We start from the raw sequence: 18,434 nt of genomic DNA, 5'->3' as shown, positions 1-18,434 counted from the left end.
ACATCATAAAACAATGTTATCAGAATAATGATCAGTGGAGGAACACAGATCATGAATTTGTAAAAATCTCCCTAGAGACCCTATACAAATCTTCCCTGTCCTCAACCACTTGCCGTTGAAAGGAATTAACTGTGCTACCACTGGGAAATCATACATGGAATTTTAAAAAATGAGGTAGTCACGAATAGAACTGTCCCAGCTCAAAGGATATTTTAGAGAAAGTCAGTGTCCATCTCTCTTGCAATCCCAGTCGGCCAGCACGGTCCCGTGGCCCTGCTCCTCCCGTGGCCAGCCCCCTCTCGCACCTGCTGCAGGGGGAGGAGGTCCCAACACGCCGTCTGGAAATACGCCGCCGGGGCACACGGCCTACGTCAAGTGAAAGACACTTGAAAAACAGCAAGTCGAACAAAGACACACTTACCTTCCTTCTTTTTCTTCAGAGCAGGAGATGAAATTCCTGTGGGAGACACGTCCTCCCAGTGCCAGAAAGAAAGAATCATTCTTACCATCAGGGACGAGAAGCGGAGACCGAGAATTCTGCGCAGGTTTTGTTAAAAGGCTCTTGTCTTCCTCAGTCTCCCCGCACAGCCGAGGACGTTTTCTACAACTGCCTCTCCTTACTCAACCCATCAACAAAGCTCACGGCTCCCACCGCTTCTCTGGGGGTTCATTCCTTCTCAAGGCCCCGCATTTTGCAGAACGGGACTCCACAATTGGTCTTTTTTCTCCTGTCGATCTTACTTCGACTTAACTCTCAGCACCAGCCAAAAGGGACCCCAAGAGGAAGCAGGAGAGCGGAGTTTGCTGCCCCAAAATATTTCGAAGGGACAGCACAGCCACGGGAAAGGCTCCAAAAGGCGAGCCTAAGGGTCCCACCGGGGAGATCCCCATGTGTTGGGGTGTGTCTCCCTCTCTGTACAGGGAAGAGGAAAAGGACCCTAGAAATGCTTATTGACTCGTACCTCATTGTGGCCTGGACTGAAATCTGTGAACAGCCACACCCATTTATTGAGCTTTTCCCGGTAACCTCACGGGGTAGAATTTAGTGATTCGTCATTTGCTCGTAACACCCGGTGCTCGTTCCATCCCCTGCCCTCCTTTGTGCCCACCCTCCAGTGGCCTCATGCCCCCAACCCCCACCCCCCCGCCGCCTACCTCCCCTCCAGCGACTCTGTGCCCTGGAACTCGGCATCCCTTCTGGTTTGCCTCCCTCTCAGTTTTCATCTCATTTTATTTTTCCTTCCCTTCCCCTATGTGGGATTTAAGAAACAAATGAACACCTTTCGTCTTTAGGGGCAGGTAGTATTTAAGGAGGCGGCGTGCGTCATTTCAGGGAGTTCCTCGGGCTTCCTGGGGTGTCTCCCACGCGTGCAGGAGGCATGCGTGTTGTTAAACTTGTGTTTGTTTTTCTCCCGTGAACCTGCCTTTTCTTATGGGGTCTCAGTCAGGAACCTAAAAGGGTAGAAGTCCGATTATGTTCTATGGGGGTAAAGGTCAAATTTTATCTCCCCTGTAGAATAAAAGTCTGCGACCGGGCAAGATCCTCGGCCATTCACGTTTGAGAAACCTGCCTTGTTGGCGGCACCTAGAAGCTGCCAGTCTGATGCTGCCGCTGCGACCGCGTGTCCAGGCTGGCCTCGTCCCTGTGGCGGCCACACTAGCGAGATCTCCTGCTCGCCTGTGTCTGCTTCTCCAGGGCTTACGGGCCCTCGGCGAGCTCTCGGCTCAAGGACAGACCCTCAGCGGCCTCGTTTGTAGCCTCTGCTCCTCTGTGGGGCAGGTGAGCGCCGAGTTGCTCAGGTTTCTTAGGACAGGCCCACCCTGAGCCCCTGCTCTCCAGTAGACGCTACAGCTGCAGGGCTCAGGGGTGACACTCTCGCCCTGTCCTCAGCTGGCCCTTCGCCCCCTCCATCACGCTGGCCACGTCGAGGAGGATCGCCACTGCCCGCCACGAGCTTTTCCTCCAAACCCCCGTCTCCCCGGACACCGCCCTCCTACCGTGCGGAGAGGGACGGGCTGTGCCGTGGTCCCGAGTGGCTCACTTTCCTGACACTGGAGTGAAATGCTTTCTCCCTGTAAGTCTGACACAGTAATGAGGAGGACGCTCCACCGGGTTCCGCTGAAGATGCTCAGACTAAAGGTGCGTGTTCTTCCCCGCTCGGGACAGTTTTGACATGACAGGACATACTAAGTAGCCTCAGATTTCTCTCTTCCTCTCCTTATCTCCCTGCTTCCCTGAAAAAGCATCAAAACATTCGCATACACAAATAACCGAAAAAAGAGCTCAGTGCTTCCACTGCCAACGTAATTAGTATAAAATACACCTGCAGAAAGCGAGAAACCCTCCAGTCGGTTATGCTTGGCCGTGTCACCCCCCCATTTGCTCACCTACATCTACCTCGTGGGTAAGTAGGGCCAAGAGGCTAAAGTCTCTCCAAGGGAATGTTCTGGGCAGCCTCGGAGGCTGACAAAATACTAAAACACAAGGACCACACTTTCTCCTCGGCCCGCGTGGCTGCCCCAACAGCAACAAGGGGCAGACACATTGGTCCCTTAAAGCAAATCAGGAAAGACGAGTGAGGAGCGGTTTTGTTGTCCCGGGAGACCCACCCTTCAGCCCTCACACATGTCAGGTGTTGGGGTACGGGGCTTAGAGACACGCCAGGAGACATGAGGCTCAGGGTACACTTCATAATAACTTGGGTTTTTCAGTGCTGCAGATTCACTTTCTGACTTTTCTCCGTCAACATCATGTTATAAAAATTTTCAAACACCCAGAGAAGCTGGAAGACTTGTACAGCGAATGCCTATGCGCTCGCTGTGTAGACGCTCGCTGTGTAGACGCTCACCACTGGTTCTCTGCCTCGCCCCCCACCTGCCCGCCTCCGGCTCCGGCACCTGCTCCGGCACCTGCTCCCTCCCGTCCCCACCTGCCTTTGCTCCCTCTCCAGCTGTCCTGAGGCCTTGTCCCGCCTTTCCTCAGGGGCGCGGTGGTTATTCTGTCTGGCAGGGCTGGGCCGGGGAACCAGGACGGAAGACACAGCCCTGCCCTGGGGCTTCTGTTCTGTTTTGCTCCTGAACTCTGCTTGAGACTATTCTGAGAAATTAAACTTTTCTTGTGACTTTGAAGAAACAGGACCTTGAATTCAGAATCCCTTGGGGGGAAGGTACATTTTATCGGAGTGGGCAGACACGGACAAGTCTAACCGGGGGGAGGCCCGACCGGGAGCGTTTAGTTTTTCTGGCATTGAGTTTCCAAGCATGCCGTTTGAATCCCTCCCTTCCCTCGTGGGCACTTTCCCCGAGGTCCCTCGGCTACGGAAGCCGGTCCCGATTACAGTGGCTCCTGGGTGAGCAGTGGGGGGCTTGGCCTCTCACCTTCTGCCCTAGCACAGAGACGAGGCCGCCTCCACTCCTCCCTCCCCTGGGCGCTCCTTCCTCCAGCTCCGACAGAGGAGAGGGAGGACCTGTGTCTCCCATCTCACAGGCTGCCGTCCACACTTTCACCGAGGTTGGTGCACCCTTGTGCAGAAGGTGTCCAGGTGTCATACCTGGGTCTGCCCCCACCTCCCCGCGCAGGGAGGCGGGAAGAGGGGTCACACCACCACACCCCTTTGACATGTACTTGACCAGCATGGGAAGCTCTGTCTCCCGGCCTGCCGGATGGAGGCAGCGTTGGGCACTTTTCCTGCACCCTCTCCAGGCCCTGCTGTCCGCTCTGGCGCCCATCGACTTGTGTGGACCGCTCAGCCAGACCACTGTCCAGGCAGAGCCAGAATGAGGCTCCAGGCGCCCAGCCTGGCAGTCACTCCCACTCATTACCCTAGAAAAATCCAACCCACTGACTTCCCGAAATGGAAAGAAAGTTGCCCATCCTTCCCAAGTGTGTGTGTGGGGGGGCAGGGCAGCTCCTACAAGTCAGGGGAACAGAAAGCAGCCGACCCCCAGCCCCAGGACCCCTCACGTCCACGGTCGCGGTGGCAGAGGGCAGGCTGGGGGAGGGGTGACGGGACCCGTTCCACCATGGCACCGAAGCATCCGGTCTTAATTGTTGGGATCTCTTCTTAGAGCGTCGTGCATGTGATGCTTCCTCGTCTTCAGTTAAGGTCCTACTCACCGATCCCCGGGCCGGCAGGAACCTTCTGTGCCGAGATGGAGGGAGCTGCCTTCACGCTGAAAATCGACCCTGAGCGGGTGCCTGGTGTGGGCGGGAACCTGCCCTGTCCTGGATGATGCCTGACAAAATCAATCCTCGGCAGCACTCCCGGTGTGCTCGTCGTGATAGGGAATCCCGAGAGGGGGAGGCGGTGGGGCCAGGTGAGGCTGTGAGTCCCAGTCGGTCGTTAGCCTCCTTCCCTCCCTTTCCAGGACCTGCACCTGCATTCCGTCCGCAGGTCCCGAGCGTCTGGGAGCTGCCACCTTGTGGCTGCGAGGTATCAGTGCGTGTCACTAGAGTCCGCAGTCACAGAGGCCCAGGACCCAAGCCTTCTGGTTCACCCTCCCCTGAGCCGCGCCCCACGGCAGGTGAAGCCCCGCGGCAGGTGAAGCCCCGCGCCACTCCGCCCCAGCCAGAGAAGGGCGGCCTTAGGGGAAGCCGACATCTTGCTCGGTTGCTTTTCAGCGTTTGAGGATGTTGAAAATGGGGCTGTTTCTACTCATGAAAAGACCAAGTTCTTTCAGCTGCAAGAAATGTAGAAGCAGAGCCTTCCACTCGCACCCCGGCCCCTTCCAGTCTCCGGAGGCGGCACCCTGTCCTCCGCAGCACGACTCCCCGGGTCGGCTGCCCACCCTGCATCTTCCTTTTCCTCCACAACCTTCCACAGGGGTGAGCTCATCTGATCTGTAAAGCCCGGATTAACCATTCTAACTTAATCAAACTTTCCGTAGACTGCCACGGAATAAAAATACCCAGTTTGAAAACAGGCATGAAGTTGTCCATTAGATCATTATTATTCCGCTTCTATTTGGGCACGCAAAATAGAGACCTTGAAATTACATTTGTTACTCTTTCCAATAATAAGCTACTGATTCGGATTACGATAATGAACTCCTCAAATGACAACACCCAGCGGCATCTCACAGAGCTGTGAACGCCCAGGAAGGAAGGATTCCTTCTCCACTTGCCCAAGAATTCTCCGCTGTTTGAAACAAGGTCGTGTGGTGACGGGTTACGATGTCCAGGTGGTCGGATTAACGGGCCTCGATTTTGTATTAAACTCAATCACTGCCACCTTAAGTGTCTGTTGCGTAGACTCCTTTTTCCTGGTATTCTAGTGCAAAGACCCCCAGTTTGGCAGAGAGGCCCCCGCCCGTAGGGTGTCTCTCCCCATCTCTCCATCCTCCTTTAATCCCAAAGTCACAAGGACAGAGTCAGCTAAGCTGGGCAGAGATTTGGCCCTGAGCCCAACCGTTATCCCATGGTTGAGATAAAGGTCGCTGGCGTTTCGGAAAGTGAAAATGTTTGGGTTTCTTTCCTTGATCAAGTCCCTTTTTCTTGGAGTCCTTTTCCACTGCTCTCCTTTCAAAGCGTAGGGGTTATAAGAAAGCCATTAAAATATCCTACTTTAGACAGAGATTATGGGGCCTTGGGAGCTGGAATGAAAGACAAACAAAGCAAGGACACGTGCCGGTGTCACATTCCACAGGCTGGGGTGACCCGCCGGGGTCGGGTTCCAGCCCGCCTGTGTGCATGAGAGGTGGGTCAGGCTTCGTTCCTCTCCACACCCTTCCTGGGAAGTCGACAGTAACCGTAAGTTTAAAACTGAAGCCTCAGCCCAGCCCAGCCCGCTCTGATAAACACAAGTGCGGCTGGGCACAGAGGGCGGGAGAGAGGAGACCAGGGTGTCAGGGACAGGAGTGCCCCCAGAGCACCAGGAGACCTGGGCTGGGAAGGAAGTGACCGGTGATTAGAAGCCTGGCTGTGGGGGACACCGGCCGTGGTGGGGGGCTTGTGGCCCTCTGTGCACATCCCCACGTGAACATGGGTTCCAGGGGCCACAGCTCGCTGTCGCTGGTCCAGGGCTGCTGCTGCTGCTGGAGGTGAGCTGGGGCAGGTGCCCGGACCCGGGCTGGGGCCCCCAGGCAGGATGGTCCATGACTAAATGCACAGCTCCTATTGGCTGTGCCCCTGCTGGGGTGACGGCCCGAGGGAGGGACCGAGGAGGGTGCCCTGGCCATGCCCCGCGAGGTGGGCAGGTGTCTGGGGGAGCCCGGCGTCCCCACACTGGTAGTGGGCCATTGGCAGCGGGGCTCCAACGTTTACGAAGGAGAGGTCTGGGATCACAACCTGTTTGGGGCTGCGCGGGGATGGGCTAAGGGGACTCGTCTTCCACTGGTTCATACAGCACACGCCATTTTTATCCAGATTTGTGTTGACCCAAACTTCTGAGGGTACTCCTGTGCACACCTCACATAAGACTGAGACGATCTGAGCAAACTGAGGGTCGGGGGACTGACCCCTTGCCCTTGCCCTTGGCCAGGGCTCAGACAGAAGGATTAATGGGGGAATCAAGGTCAGGACACGGGTGGGCTTGCTGCATTTGGGCGCACATGGGGACTTCCCGTGGCCTGCACTTGACGGGCTGCCAGTGCCACAGCTTTCAAGGGATGGGAGGGGTGGGCTCGAGGTTACTGTGTCCAGTTCTCCCGAAGTGGCTGGCCCAGGGCCAGCTGTCGGTCTGGGCCGGGCCGCTTAGCATCTGAACCCGGCCAGTCCACCCCCGCTGGCGGTCTGGGCTGACCATGACCTTGGTTCTCACGTTGGCTTGACGTGGACTCTTCTTGGGAGCTGTCGCACTCCGGAGGCCTGGCCACCTCCCCCAGAGGTTCAGACAGAGCTGATCTGCAGGGTGGCTCTGGCCTTACTGCTTTAACTCGTTAAGCCTCACTTGTTAAACCTTATTTCCTTTGCCGGGACGTGGAGCTAATATTTGCTCTCCCTGTCCTGGTGAAGGAAGTGGGGGGGACTTGGCCGGTGTGTCCGTGTGTCGGTGTCCTTCTGGTTTGGCGACATGCCTCTGGTGCCCATGCTGCGACTGTTTACGGCTCTGGGTCGGATGCAGGGAATGGGACCGTAAACAAAGTTGGGGGCACCCTGTGTGTGACCCACATGCTCCAGTGGGGTTCTGCTTCTGACGCGAGCGCCGTGTTCGGCAGTCTGGCTTGGCATTGGGAGAATTCTCTCAGTCCCCTTTGGCATTTCCAGTTGCGAATGTCCTCAATCAGACAATACTCTCACCTTCTCTCCCAGCCTAGTCAAGTCCTGTCAATAGCTCGTTCTAATCGTCAAAGTCTGTCCCCCTGTTTCTCTTGCTCCTGCCCTAACTGGTGCTCGTCAGAAAACGCAGGTAGTTTCCTCTTCCCTGTTGTATTAGCAGAGCCCAGCCGGGCGGACTCATGTCTGAGGGTGTGCTGAGGGGGGCCCGCAGGGGGAGTGGACCGGGGGTGGTAATTTCAGCGTTTGGTGAAAGCCGCTTTAGACCGATTCCAGGGAATCGAGACAGAGGACAAGAGCTCTGGAGTCGGGAATCAGGTGTTTCCAGCAATCCCCGTCCTGGACCCTCAACAGGACAAAGCGCTCTCTGCCCAAGTGGTGCTTGGTCTCTTGCTGAAATGGCTCTAAAGAACCCACTCCTTCCCGCTCCTTTCGTTGGCCACAGAGCTGGCTTACAACCGCCTGTGACATCCAGAACAGGTGCCCACTGGCCCTCCTCTGAGCTCCACATTTAGCCCCGGGCCCCACCCTGCTGGCGAGCTCTTCTGTCTTCAACAGTTTTGCTCTGAGACCCCACCTCTTTGCCGTCCGGGGGACATAGAGCAAGTGACAAAGTTGTGGCTTCCCTGCAGGTTTTCATCTTGGGTCCAGACTCAGTGGTAGGCCGTGGAAGGGGAATCCTGCCCTGCTCGTAGGGCAATTCCTGGTCCTGAGGCTTCGAGTCCTCTGCTCTGGGCTGTGGCAGGCTTCCAAGATCGAGAGGATGGAGGGTTGAGACAATGAAATCGGACAGTTATGTTGTCGTTGCTATTTTTTAACCTGGGAAATTCTAAATCAACTTATTTTTTAAAAGCCGTCAGCACCGATGTTCTGCCCGGTTAATTTACGAAGCGCCCATCCAAGAACAACAGTTAGTGGGTTGCAGAAGGTGAGAGATGGTGTGGCCGGGGGGTGGGGGGGGCGTGGAGCCAGGCACTCGGCAGGGACGGAGCAGGCTGGCTCTGTCCTGAGAGCCCTAGGGACCCAGAGACATGATGAGGTCCACACTTTTAAAGATCACCTGAACTTCTGTATAGAGAACATACCTGGGCAATAGATTAACCTCCTAGGGCTGCCGTGGCCGAGAGCCACACATTGGATAGCTTCGAACACCGGAAATGCACAGCGTGGCGTCATCGTTTGTCGTACCCCACTGCATACTTGGACGTTGCTAAGAGAATAGATCTTTAAAGTTTTCATCACGAGAAAACTAATTCTGTAACTCTATGTGTTGACAGATGTTAAGTAGACTTATTGTGGTTGATCATTTTGCAAGTCACGATGTTGCACACCTTAAAGCGAATACGATGGCAAATGCCAATGACAACTCCATTTCAAAAAATCCTCTTTGAATGCAAATTTGCAATAAAAAATGAAATATTTTCAGGAAAGAATTATTTCCATGCAAGTTTTGTAGTTCCTTAGCATCCTCTGCAGACACAAAGCCCTCCTGGACCTGGGTTATTTCCCTGCAATGACGTCTTGGCTACTTGACTACGGCAGCCTGGACAGTCCTGGTCCCATGTCCCCACGCCTAGCACCGCCTGTCAGATGATGTGTGTGTGACCCTTGCAACCAGATGCCCGCCTGGCCTGTAACATCAGGGGGACACTGCAGTCAGAGACGTCCAGCTGCGAGGAAGTTTTCTCCCCTCACGTTACAGAAACCTTACATACACCGTTTGGATGGCATCCTCTTTGGACCAACTACCTAAACTTAGCAGGGATGGGAAATATAATAAGCATACTTACAAAGTCATTTCAGCCTATATAACCTTTTTCTGGTCTTCTTGCAACAGCCAGACGAGATCGCATCATTTGCAAGGCGTGCGTGGAGGGGGGAACGTGGGACACACAGAGCGTCCTGTGTGCAAAGCTCGGAACCCGCACTCTCACGTGGCTGTTGGCTGAGCTGTTCAGGTGCTGGCAGAGTGAAGGCACAGAAGCTTGTGCGTGGAAAGGGCCCTTGAAGGCTTCATTTACAGAAGGGGAAACTGAGGCCAGCAATGAGGAGAAACCTTGATATATTCCTTGTTAGTGGCCTGGGCTCATCTGGGGGAATAGATCTGTGTTGGAAACGGAATGAATTTCTTCATTCTTTTGCAAAAACTGCAATTTTCTCCATCTTAAAATCATATACCTGTTAGGCCCTTTATTTAAAACCACTGACACGAATCAAAAAGCATTCAATGTCTGAATAAATCAACGTTTGAGATTTTGGAACTCCAAGACTTTAAAAATTCTTTTCCTTTAAGTGAATAGAAATGTAGCCTGTAGCAGGAAACAAATACCGTCACGGTCCTTGACGTTAATGAAATGGGACAAGCCGGTGATGTCCGCCCCCCACCAGGAGGGTGACGGGCCACAAGGGAAGGACGCACGAGGTATGTGTGTTCTTTTCTGGGAAACCGCTAACACCCAGTCCATCGGGCACCATGTGCCCTGCAGCAAGGACGGAGCTTACGGGTGCAAAATGCCCAGGACCAAGGGGGCTCACTCACCTTGTCCCGGAGACTGAGGCTTAAGTCCTAGAGCAGCAGGGGTCCGACCGTTTGCTCTCAGGATGCCTTCACACACGTCACATCACGGAGAGCCCAGAGACCTCCTGCTGGCGTGGGATATATTTACTACGAGTCACCAGAAATTAAGACTGGGTCGTTGTAAGTTTTCCTCAGTTCGTTAAAGAGAATACTAAACCCAGTACGTGTGAGTGTAGGTCACGTGCTTTTATGAGAAATGTTTTTAAAGAAATTCTGTTTAGCGTGAAGAGTGGCACTGTTTTATATTCCTGCAAATCTCTTGTTCTAAAAGAGAAAGGCCGGATTCTGCTCTCCGAGTCTGCTCTCAGTCCTTTGTAAATGTTGTCTAGTTAAAGGACATGAAGAAATTCTGGCCTCACACATACATGCATACAGAAAGGGAGGAATATTTGAATGGCCTTGAGCAGATAACTGTGGAAATCCTTCTTTGATATTAAATCAAAGCTTGACAAGTGGCGTTTTTGAACAATCACTTGCCATGGAGAATCTGAACACATCTTCATAAACCTTCCGTGCTCTGTTAACTCAAAACCACCGGCCTGTCTGTCTCGCGTTTTGGATGATCCTTCCCCGTGCATGACTTCGGAACATTGTGTGTTAATCAGTAGGAAACTCTCGGCTCACGGAGTTGCGCAGATCTTCCAAGTGTTGACAGATTTCATTCCACAAAATCAGAAAATCACACTCATTAATATCTCCACTGATATCACCAGAAACATCTGGAAGTTCTGGGAAGCAGTCAAGCCCATGGTAGCAGACATAAGTTTTCCAACATTCTAAATTTTGGCTTGAGCGCTTCCCTTTTGTCATTGGCAACATGACTCCCCCCACGGTTCCTCTTGAAGTGATAGGCTCACTCACTTACCGTCGAAGTACTATCCGCCAGGTGCCCAATCCTGAGCGACAGTCTTTCAAGGAAAACGCTGTCCCATAAAAACGTGGACCGTTCAGCTGGCGACTCCAGCCAGCACCCACCTGCTTCCTCTGAGACTCTGCCCCGCTGGGTCGCCTGGGGTTTCGCGTATACGTCTCACTAGTCACGCAGAGTCCCACAGACGCGCATCCCAGCAGCACAAGACAGTCACGCTCGTGGCCTTTACTGCTTCATCGGTTCTCAGGGGACGTCAGCCATCGAGTCAGGTCACCCATGACTTCATTCCTAAACGCAACAGGCTTTTCCTTTCCTTTTTCCTGCACATGCGTGGGGATGAGGACACAGGGATGCCGGCGGCTCTGGTGCTGCTGCCTTCCTCGGGGCTGAGGCCCCAGTGATCTGTCCCATCGGTGCAGACGTCATAGAGGAAAATCAGCGCAGGATGCCCTGGTGTGAGGAGGCAAGCGAGTGGCCTTGCAGACTCTGGTAGCGTCAGACACCCCGGCGGACCCCACTCAGAAAGCTGCTGCTCCCCAGAAATTTCCTCTCCGCGTGGGGATGTTTGTGACCACGGCATTTCTGTTTAAGCGAAAACAAACAACGGGTAATCCAGATAACCAGCCCCGGGAGAATGAATCAAGGAACTGTCCCCTGTCCGTGGGCTGAAAGGCTACCCCGTAGTGAAAATGGGCAGACTAGAGCCGCAGGCATCAACACACCCGCACAAGCTTGTTGCGTGTCACTGTGACACACTCTGCACTGCCTGTCTCTATTCCCACAGTGTCACCGTGCACGTGTGGCTGTCCTGGGGCATGTTGAGATGTAAATAATAAATGATTCTCGATGTAGATCACCATATAAGTGAAAAGTACTGAGTTTTATTGCTTTATTGATTACGATAAGATAAAATCTAAAATAAGGAAAAAATAAAAGAGGAAACAGGAAAAAAAAAAAAAAGCCCAATTGCTTCTCTCCACCAGTTAATGTCCGGTGCTATTCTGCACTTGCCGTAAACACACCGTGCTCACCCCCAGCAGACAGTCTGCTCTCCCCCAGTGCTGCGTACAGTCGAGGCTGTGCGCTACGGTGTTAAGTGTCCCTGATGTCGGCCGGACTCGGTGAGAATTCCTTTGGTTAGTTCTCCTACAGATGCTCAGGAAAAGCAGTAAATGTGACCTGAGATGTCAAGAACAAGAAATTATATTTATCCATTAAGGTTCTTTTTTCCCCCTCTTTTCTCATTCGAGAAGATTTGTAGGTCTTCAGGGAGTTTCTACCTGAGTCTGATAAGTGTATCCCCTACTAATTCACATCATTTGTAGTTTTAAGGTCAACAGCGTCAACAGCTTCCAACAGGAAGAGGATGATCTTACTGATCGAACAAAGGTGGGGTTTGGAAGTCACCATCTTCATAAACTAAGTGAGATCACACTTGACTCAGAGATTTGATCGCAGTTTCAAGGTTTTTAGTTCCTGGTCGATGTTCAGTTTGCAGAAAATAAATTAGTAGCCAGATGTGGCCTTTTGGAACCTTCAGGGGCTGCTAGGCAGTTGTAGAGGATGCTTTTATGTCTCCTAGAATATGAAGAATCTGCAAACATCAGACACCAGCCGCACGGCACTGGCCCAGAGCTTCCTCGCACTGTGTTCCTCTTTACGGAGTTAAAATATATGGGATTGACATCATCCAGTGTGTGGACTTTGGACAGCCCGGGGGGCAGCCATGTTTGTTAGGAGCTCAGGCCACCTTACGAATACTTCCTTCCCATGGTTCTTATCAGCAACTCATTTTCTAATTAAGTACAGTTGACCTTTGAACAACATGGGTTTGAAGTGCATGGTCCACTCATATGCTGATTTATTACAGGATAGTGCTAGTGCGTGAATGTATTTTCTATCCTTATGACTTTCTTAATGACGTTGTCTTTTCTATAGCCGACGTCATACTAAGAATACGGTATATAATACACAAACGTACAGAGCGTGTGCTAATCGACCGCTCGTGTTACCAATAAGGCTTCAGGTCAACAGTAAGCTGTTAGTTAAGTTTGGGGAGAGTCAAAGTTTCTACGATGATTTTCGGGTACCCCTGGGGGCAGTGCCCCAGCCCCGCATTGTTTCAAGAGTCAACTATAATTTTTGAAAAGGCTCACATGTTTGTAGATAAAAATTAATATGTAGATTAAAATTTAATTTTAAATTAAAATTAAAGCAACTTTGCTTGCATTAAGTAGTCGGTTAAACCCTGTGGTCCCTCACCTGACAGTCTCTGAACCCAACGTCTGAGTCTGAGCCTCTCCCTGTTGAAAGGGAGAGTAGTAGATGAAGAGACGTTGAAGACCCATCACCCCTGACTGGAGACGTTCCCAGTGACGATTTCAGAAAGACAGAGGGCAACAGGAGGGAGGACCTTGCTCGTCCGCTCAGCGGCTGAGGGAGTGCTGGCACATAGTAGGCAATGATTTTAAAGGTGATCTCTAATACGATCTCAGGATCCGTGTAAAATCAGTGGGTGGCCCACAGTCTAGAGACGCCTCCACGGTTGTCAAGAGAACTGGCATTTTAAATTTCTAAGCGTTGGAGGCGGCTGTGAGGACGCCCGTCTGTGCTTGTCACATCACATTGCCGTCATCCTCAGGGTCGTCACTGTAATGTTAGGGGGAGCCACCGGCCCCTACGGCGATCCAAGAGGAGAGGGGTTATTACCACCCTGGAGCTGGAGGAGGAAGGTCAAGGGCCTTCCCCAAACTTGCTGGGGAGGTGAGGAAGGCCCCCGCCCCCCTCTCTAGGCACGCCTCCCCTTGTCAGGAGGAACGAGTGTTGAAGGGCTACGTGCTCAGGAGGCCGGGGAGTGCAGTGGGCAGAGGAACGCCGCACTGGCTTCTAGAACCCGCTCTACCTCCACCAGGCCGGGGGGCTTCGGGCAGGTCCCTGCATGTGAGCGCGCGCTGACAGCATCAGTCCCGTGGGACGAGGGCTGCTTCCCTCCAGCCCGCTGGGCTGCTTTCTTTAGCCCACGCCAATGTATTATTTAAAAATAAGGAGCCTGCAGTTACCAGAGACTGGGAGGTGGTGGGAAAAGGGAGATTTGGAAAACAACTAAAGAGAAAGCAAAAAGCCGTGACGGCCAGGGCTGGCGGGGAGGAGGTCACGGGGGTTTCCTGTGTGAGGGGGACAGAGCGTCCGTTTGGTAAGATGACGAGAGCTCTGGACACGGATGGTGGTGGTGGCCACGCAACAGCATGAATGCGCTTGGTCCCGCCCGACCGCACGCTTCAAGATGACAAAGGTAGAAAATGTCATGTTGTGTGTATTTTACCACAATGAAATGGAGCTGATAGGAAGATTGTACTAGAAATTCTGTAGTTGTAGAGCCTTTCTGACAGTCAGAAGGTCTGCCCACAGGGAGCCGGCGTTCCCACATGGCAACCACTGGATGGGGCTTGAGTTTCCCACAGTCCCCCCCACTCCCTGTTGTCTCCCTCCCTCTGAGGTCGAAGCCATCACGTGACCATGTTGGGATGCCAGTATATTTGCACGTGGCCCGTGTCATTCTTGCCATGACATGCCTGACCCTATGGACCTGTGAATTACACGCTGAGTGACTCGGTCCCGACAGCATCGACATCCTACGATTTCTGGAGAAAGAAATTAAAATAACTCACATTTTTGCAGTGTTTATAAAAATAGTAGACGCCTGCTATAAAAGGAAAAAAAAAAAACGAATGTTTTCAAGACTCAATGGTTCAGACTCTCCACTCCCAAGAGTCCAGGGGACGCGGTGGGCTCATACCGCAGGCGCCCCACACCCCGGCTGCGGGAGCCCTGCCTCCTCGCTCTTTCCCAGCGAGCAGTGCCATCAACGGGAGGACCTACCGTGTGGGGCTGTTTTAAGGATTAAACAGGCGAGGGCACGAAAGGCATGGAGTCCCCTGGCTCATTCTCAGCCCTTTCTCCATGTTAGCCGCACGAGGGCTCCCCTCTCCCTGAAGGGATCACTCGTGTTAACCCCTTCCAGAGAGTTCTCTAGAGTCTCACCGAGGGGAGTCCTCCTTGACAAGACGGGATCGCGCTACGCATATCGTTCTGCAACTTGTCTCTCTGGTGTACCCGTGAGACGCAGCCCCCTTTCTGGGGCAGAGTGTGTTAAGTCCTGACGGCTGGGGGCCCTGCCCCGTGGAGGGGGTACTGCGCTAGGATTCTTGCCTAGGGAGGGACCCGTGCGTTCTTGCCACTGGCTCACTGTGACAAACCTCACGCCCGCCTCTTTGCAAGTCTCTCTGTTTCCTTCAGATAAACCCTCAGTGAGCGATTTCGAGGCGTGGGGCTTACCAGGTGCCTGAGTCCCGGCCTTGGTATTTGGTGGGCCTTATGGTTTACTCTCATCCTCTTTTCTCCCATTATTTTTTCCCCTGCAGCTGTTCAACGCTATGTCATACAACATGTCATTAACATATTTAATCAGTGGACCTGGCGTGGACGTGTACCCGGAGATGGGTTTGTTCTCTAGAGAAGATCACAGGAACGGAAGAGTGGACGTTCACCGCCCTGTCGACCGGGAGACCACGCCGTCTTTCAAGGTACCTGACATCTGATACATCCTCAGCTCGGGTTTATGGTAAAGCTGTGGCAGGGCCAGTATATCCGGCCTTAGGAAGCCGCCCGTGTGCCATGTCACGGGAGCCCGCCCATGACAGCACGCGTGGGCCGACAGGCTAATTGGGCAACGTTGTTTTCAAGCTCTAGACGCTGGGATGAAGTATGGGAACTGACACAGATCTTCCTTCTAATGACTGGATTCCCAGCACGATCAGGATACCCAAAAGCATTTGGGGTTAAGGCTATAGAGTGTTCATGAAAGTGGGCTAATTTGGCTTTTGATGAGTCACAGCTGAAATGTGTGGACAGAGGTCATGAGCAGACCCCACAGTTGCCTGACGGACAAGCGATCCCACAGCTGGTGTCGGCTGGTCTCGTGACTCCCCGGGTTCGTTAGGATCTCATAACCCCAAGACCGTGGTCTCCTCTGAATCTGAAATCCAGGTTCAAAACCAGGAAAGGAATCGATTAAGTAAGATGCCTAAACCACGCGGTGGTGTATCAGGCAAGCAGCCTCCCCGAGAGGGGACGCTCAGGATGCCGGGCTTTGCTGTGCTTTGACTTCTGCTGGAGGCTGAGCTCGGTTCTCGGACCCGCTTGCCGGTGCATTAACTCCTTCAGGGTGGGAAGGAACACCTCAAAGAAGGAATTTTATACCTTTTCTCCAACGGCCTCAAAATATTTATATGCATAATAAAATAGATGCCCTTAACTCATTGATAGGCACTGAATCTCCAGTCTTTAGGCAGGGAGAAATTCTCCCCGAACTCCAGAAGTCAGAGACGACTCTGCCGGCCGTCACTGCATTCAGATAAACCCTACCCTCATCTGCGGAACGTGCTGATTCTGTTAGAAGGAACCTAGAGTGGGTCCCAGGGGGACCTGGGCAGCCCTGCTAAATCTTGAGTGAGCAAACAGATCACCAAGGGATCTTGTAAAAATGCGGATTACGTTTCCGTAAGTCAGAGTGAAGCCGGAGCCTCTGCCTCTCCAGCCGGCTCCCAGGAGCGGGGGCTGCCGCTGCCTCACGGCTGCCGCGTGCCCAGTGCAGAGGGGCCGTCAGCTTCACTGACGTTTCCAGGGTTGGCTTTCATGAGGTTTAATACGGGACTTTTTGCTGGAAGCTGGTGATGCCTCAGCCAAGTCCACGGGAGTGTTTTCTGACATGTGAGGCCCAAATGGAAAAGCTCCGCATGTCCCACAGAGGTCCCAGGGAATAGTCAGAGCAAGCGGGAAAAATGTGGGGACATGAGGGATGTCTGCATGTGTCCCCCTCCGCCAGGATTTCCAAACCTGTGCTCGGACCTGCTGGGTGAGCTCACACCTGCGATCCGATGGCCCCAACTGGGATTGAACCAACTTGGTTCTCTAATGGGTGGTCCATCTCCCCACCGGCACACATTTCCCTGAGTCGGGAATAGGGCTCTGCACACAATAGGTCTTCAGTCCATTATGTTGGATGAATGAATGAGCCCAGCAGAATGTAGTGTCTGCCTCCAAGTGTTGTGGGTTGAATTGTGTCTTCTAAAAAGATGGGTTCAAGTCCTACCCCTGGCATGGGGTCATATGGAATATGACAACATCGGGATATAGGGTCTTTGCAGACATCATCAAATTAAGGTGAGGTCATACTGGATTAGGGTGGGTCTGAATCCAGGGACTGGCATCCTTCTAAAAGGAGGGGGGTTTGGACCCAGAGGACAGAGGCGAGAACGCCGGAGACAGCGACGGGGTGACACATCCGTAGGCAGAGGACACTGGGATTGCTGGCCATCCCCAGAAGCTGGGGGAGAGGCTCAGACCAGAGGGAACCCAGCCTGCTGACCCGGATTGCGGGTCCTGTCCCCAGAAGCATGGGACAACACGTTTTGTTGTAAGGCACCTGGTTGTCACAGCAGGGAGAGGAAACCAGCAAGCAGAGGTTAACAGACTCGCGAGGAAGACAGAAACGGGTTGATGAGCAGGACTGCCAGCTGTGAAGAGTGGGCTAAGCCGGGGTCACAGCGACACCGCCCGGGCCGGGCCTTCTAGCTCAGCCACGTGCCTCTGCGGGAGGACGCTCGCCGTCGGCTCTCGGCCGCGCGTAAAGCCGGGGTGTATTAGAGGCGGAGTCAGCCCAAGGGTGGGCAAAAGGGCCTTCCCAGTAGCACTGCTGTGCTCCTGGGGCACCAGAATGAGCCAAAACATTAAAAGCTTGTGTTTGGGAGGTGGGGGTGGGGCGGGGTGGGGCGGGGAGGGGCTCACTTGATAATTCCGTGCGCGTGTGAGAACGCTGCGGCCGCTGAGTACTGCTGCAAGATTCGACGCGGCCCGAAGGGGGACGAGTCTGAACCGCTGGGCAGGATCTCACCCGTTTGTAGCAGAATATGCTCAGTGTCATCGGGTACAAACGCACGCGGGAAAGTCGTTCTTCGATATTCCTCGAGGTCCCTGGCGGTCTTCAGGCCGACGCACTCCTCGCCGCCTCCTTGCACCCACGCGCACGAGGGGCCTCGTCTAGTGTGTGTGCATTTTCTCCCATGTGCTCGTCCGTGACAAAGAGCACCCGACCCGCCCTGTCATTTCGGTGGTCGTACGCCCCCCATAACGCCACCACACTGCGGTGTGTCATCCCAGGATGTAGATCTTAAGTCCGTAACAAAAGGCTGAAAACCCTTTCCACGCACAGACGACATCCACGACCTCTCCTTTCCCCGCCGCACTGAGTCCCCGGAAACTCCGAGCGTCTTGCCAAAGAATAAACAGCACTTGGGCCTCCCAGGAGTCCCAGAGAACTGACGGTCTCCGATGTGGCTTTTAGGGTCATAAATGGAATATAAGATAATAAACACAAAACAAACAGGCGGCGCTTATTTTTAAGTGGAAGCCTTGCAGTTGGCGCCGTGTCAGAGCCAGAAGTCCGTGTGATTCGGGAGCCGAGTTGCCGGCGCGGCCATAAAGTATACAGGAGCCTGCGGAGATGGTGTGTGAGAAGCCAATTTGCTTGCACAGAAATTTAAAAATGTATGTTGCATTCCCTGGAACAGACCAGTTCAGAGGTCTTGAGGGAGCAGGAGACGGCTGACCCCGGAGAGCCTGGGGCCCCGGCCACTGTTGCAGGACAGCTGTGGGGACCACCACGGTGGAGGCCGATGAGGGGAAGCCGACAAGTCCAAAGCTGCCCAGGGAGG

The 18,434-nt window shown here is 53.5% G+C and overlaps 1 protein-coding gene across 1 annotated transcript in view; it reads left to right on the top strand.

Annotated features, from left to right (window-relative positions):
* Positions 1–4,152: 4,152 nt before the first annotated feature.
* The window catches only part of CDH26 (cadherin 26), a gene marked incomplete at both ends in the record, with an annotated part of 39,335 nt that continues 25,053 nt past the window's right edge, over positions 4,153–18,434 (top strand). Inside the window, 6 exon segments of the mRNA XM_080814720.1 lie at positions 4,153–4,201; positions 4,395–4,433; positions 6,020–6,039; positions 13,304–13,403; positions 13,406–13,425; positions 15,084–15,245. Of these exon segments, the coding sequence (XP_080670846.1) occupies positions 4,153–4,201; positions 4,395–4,433; positions 6,020–6,039; positions 13,304–13,403; positions 13,406–13,425; positions 15,084–15,245 (390 nt within the window).

The sequence above is a fragment of the Martes martes genome (genome assembly GCF_963455335.1).
Source record: "Martes martes genome assembly, chromosome: 9".
Lineage (NCBI taxonomy): Eukaryota > Metazoa > Chordata > Mammalia > Carnivora > Mustelidae > Martes > Martes martes.
This window is presented reverse-complemented; position numbering and strand designations above follow the sequence as displayed.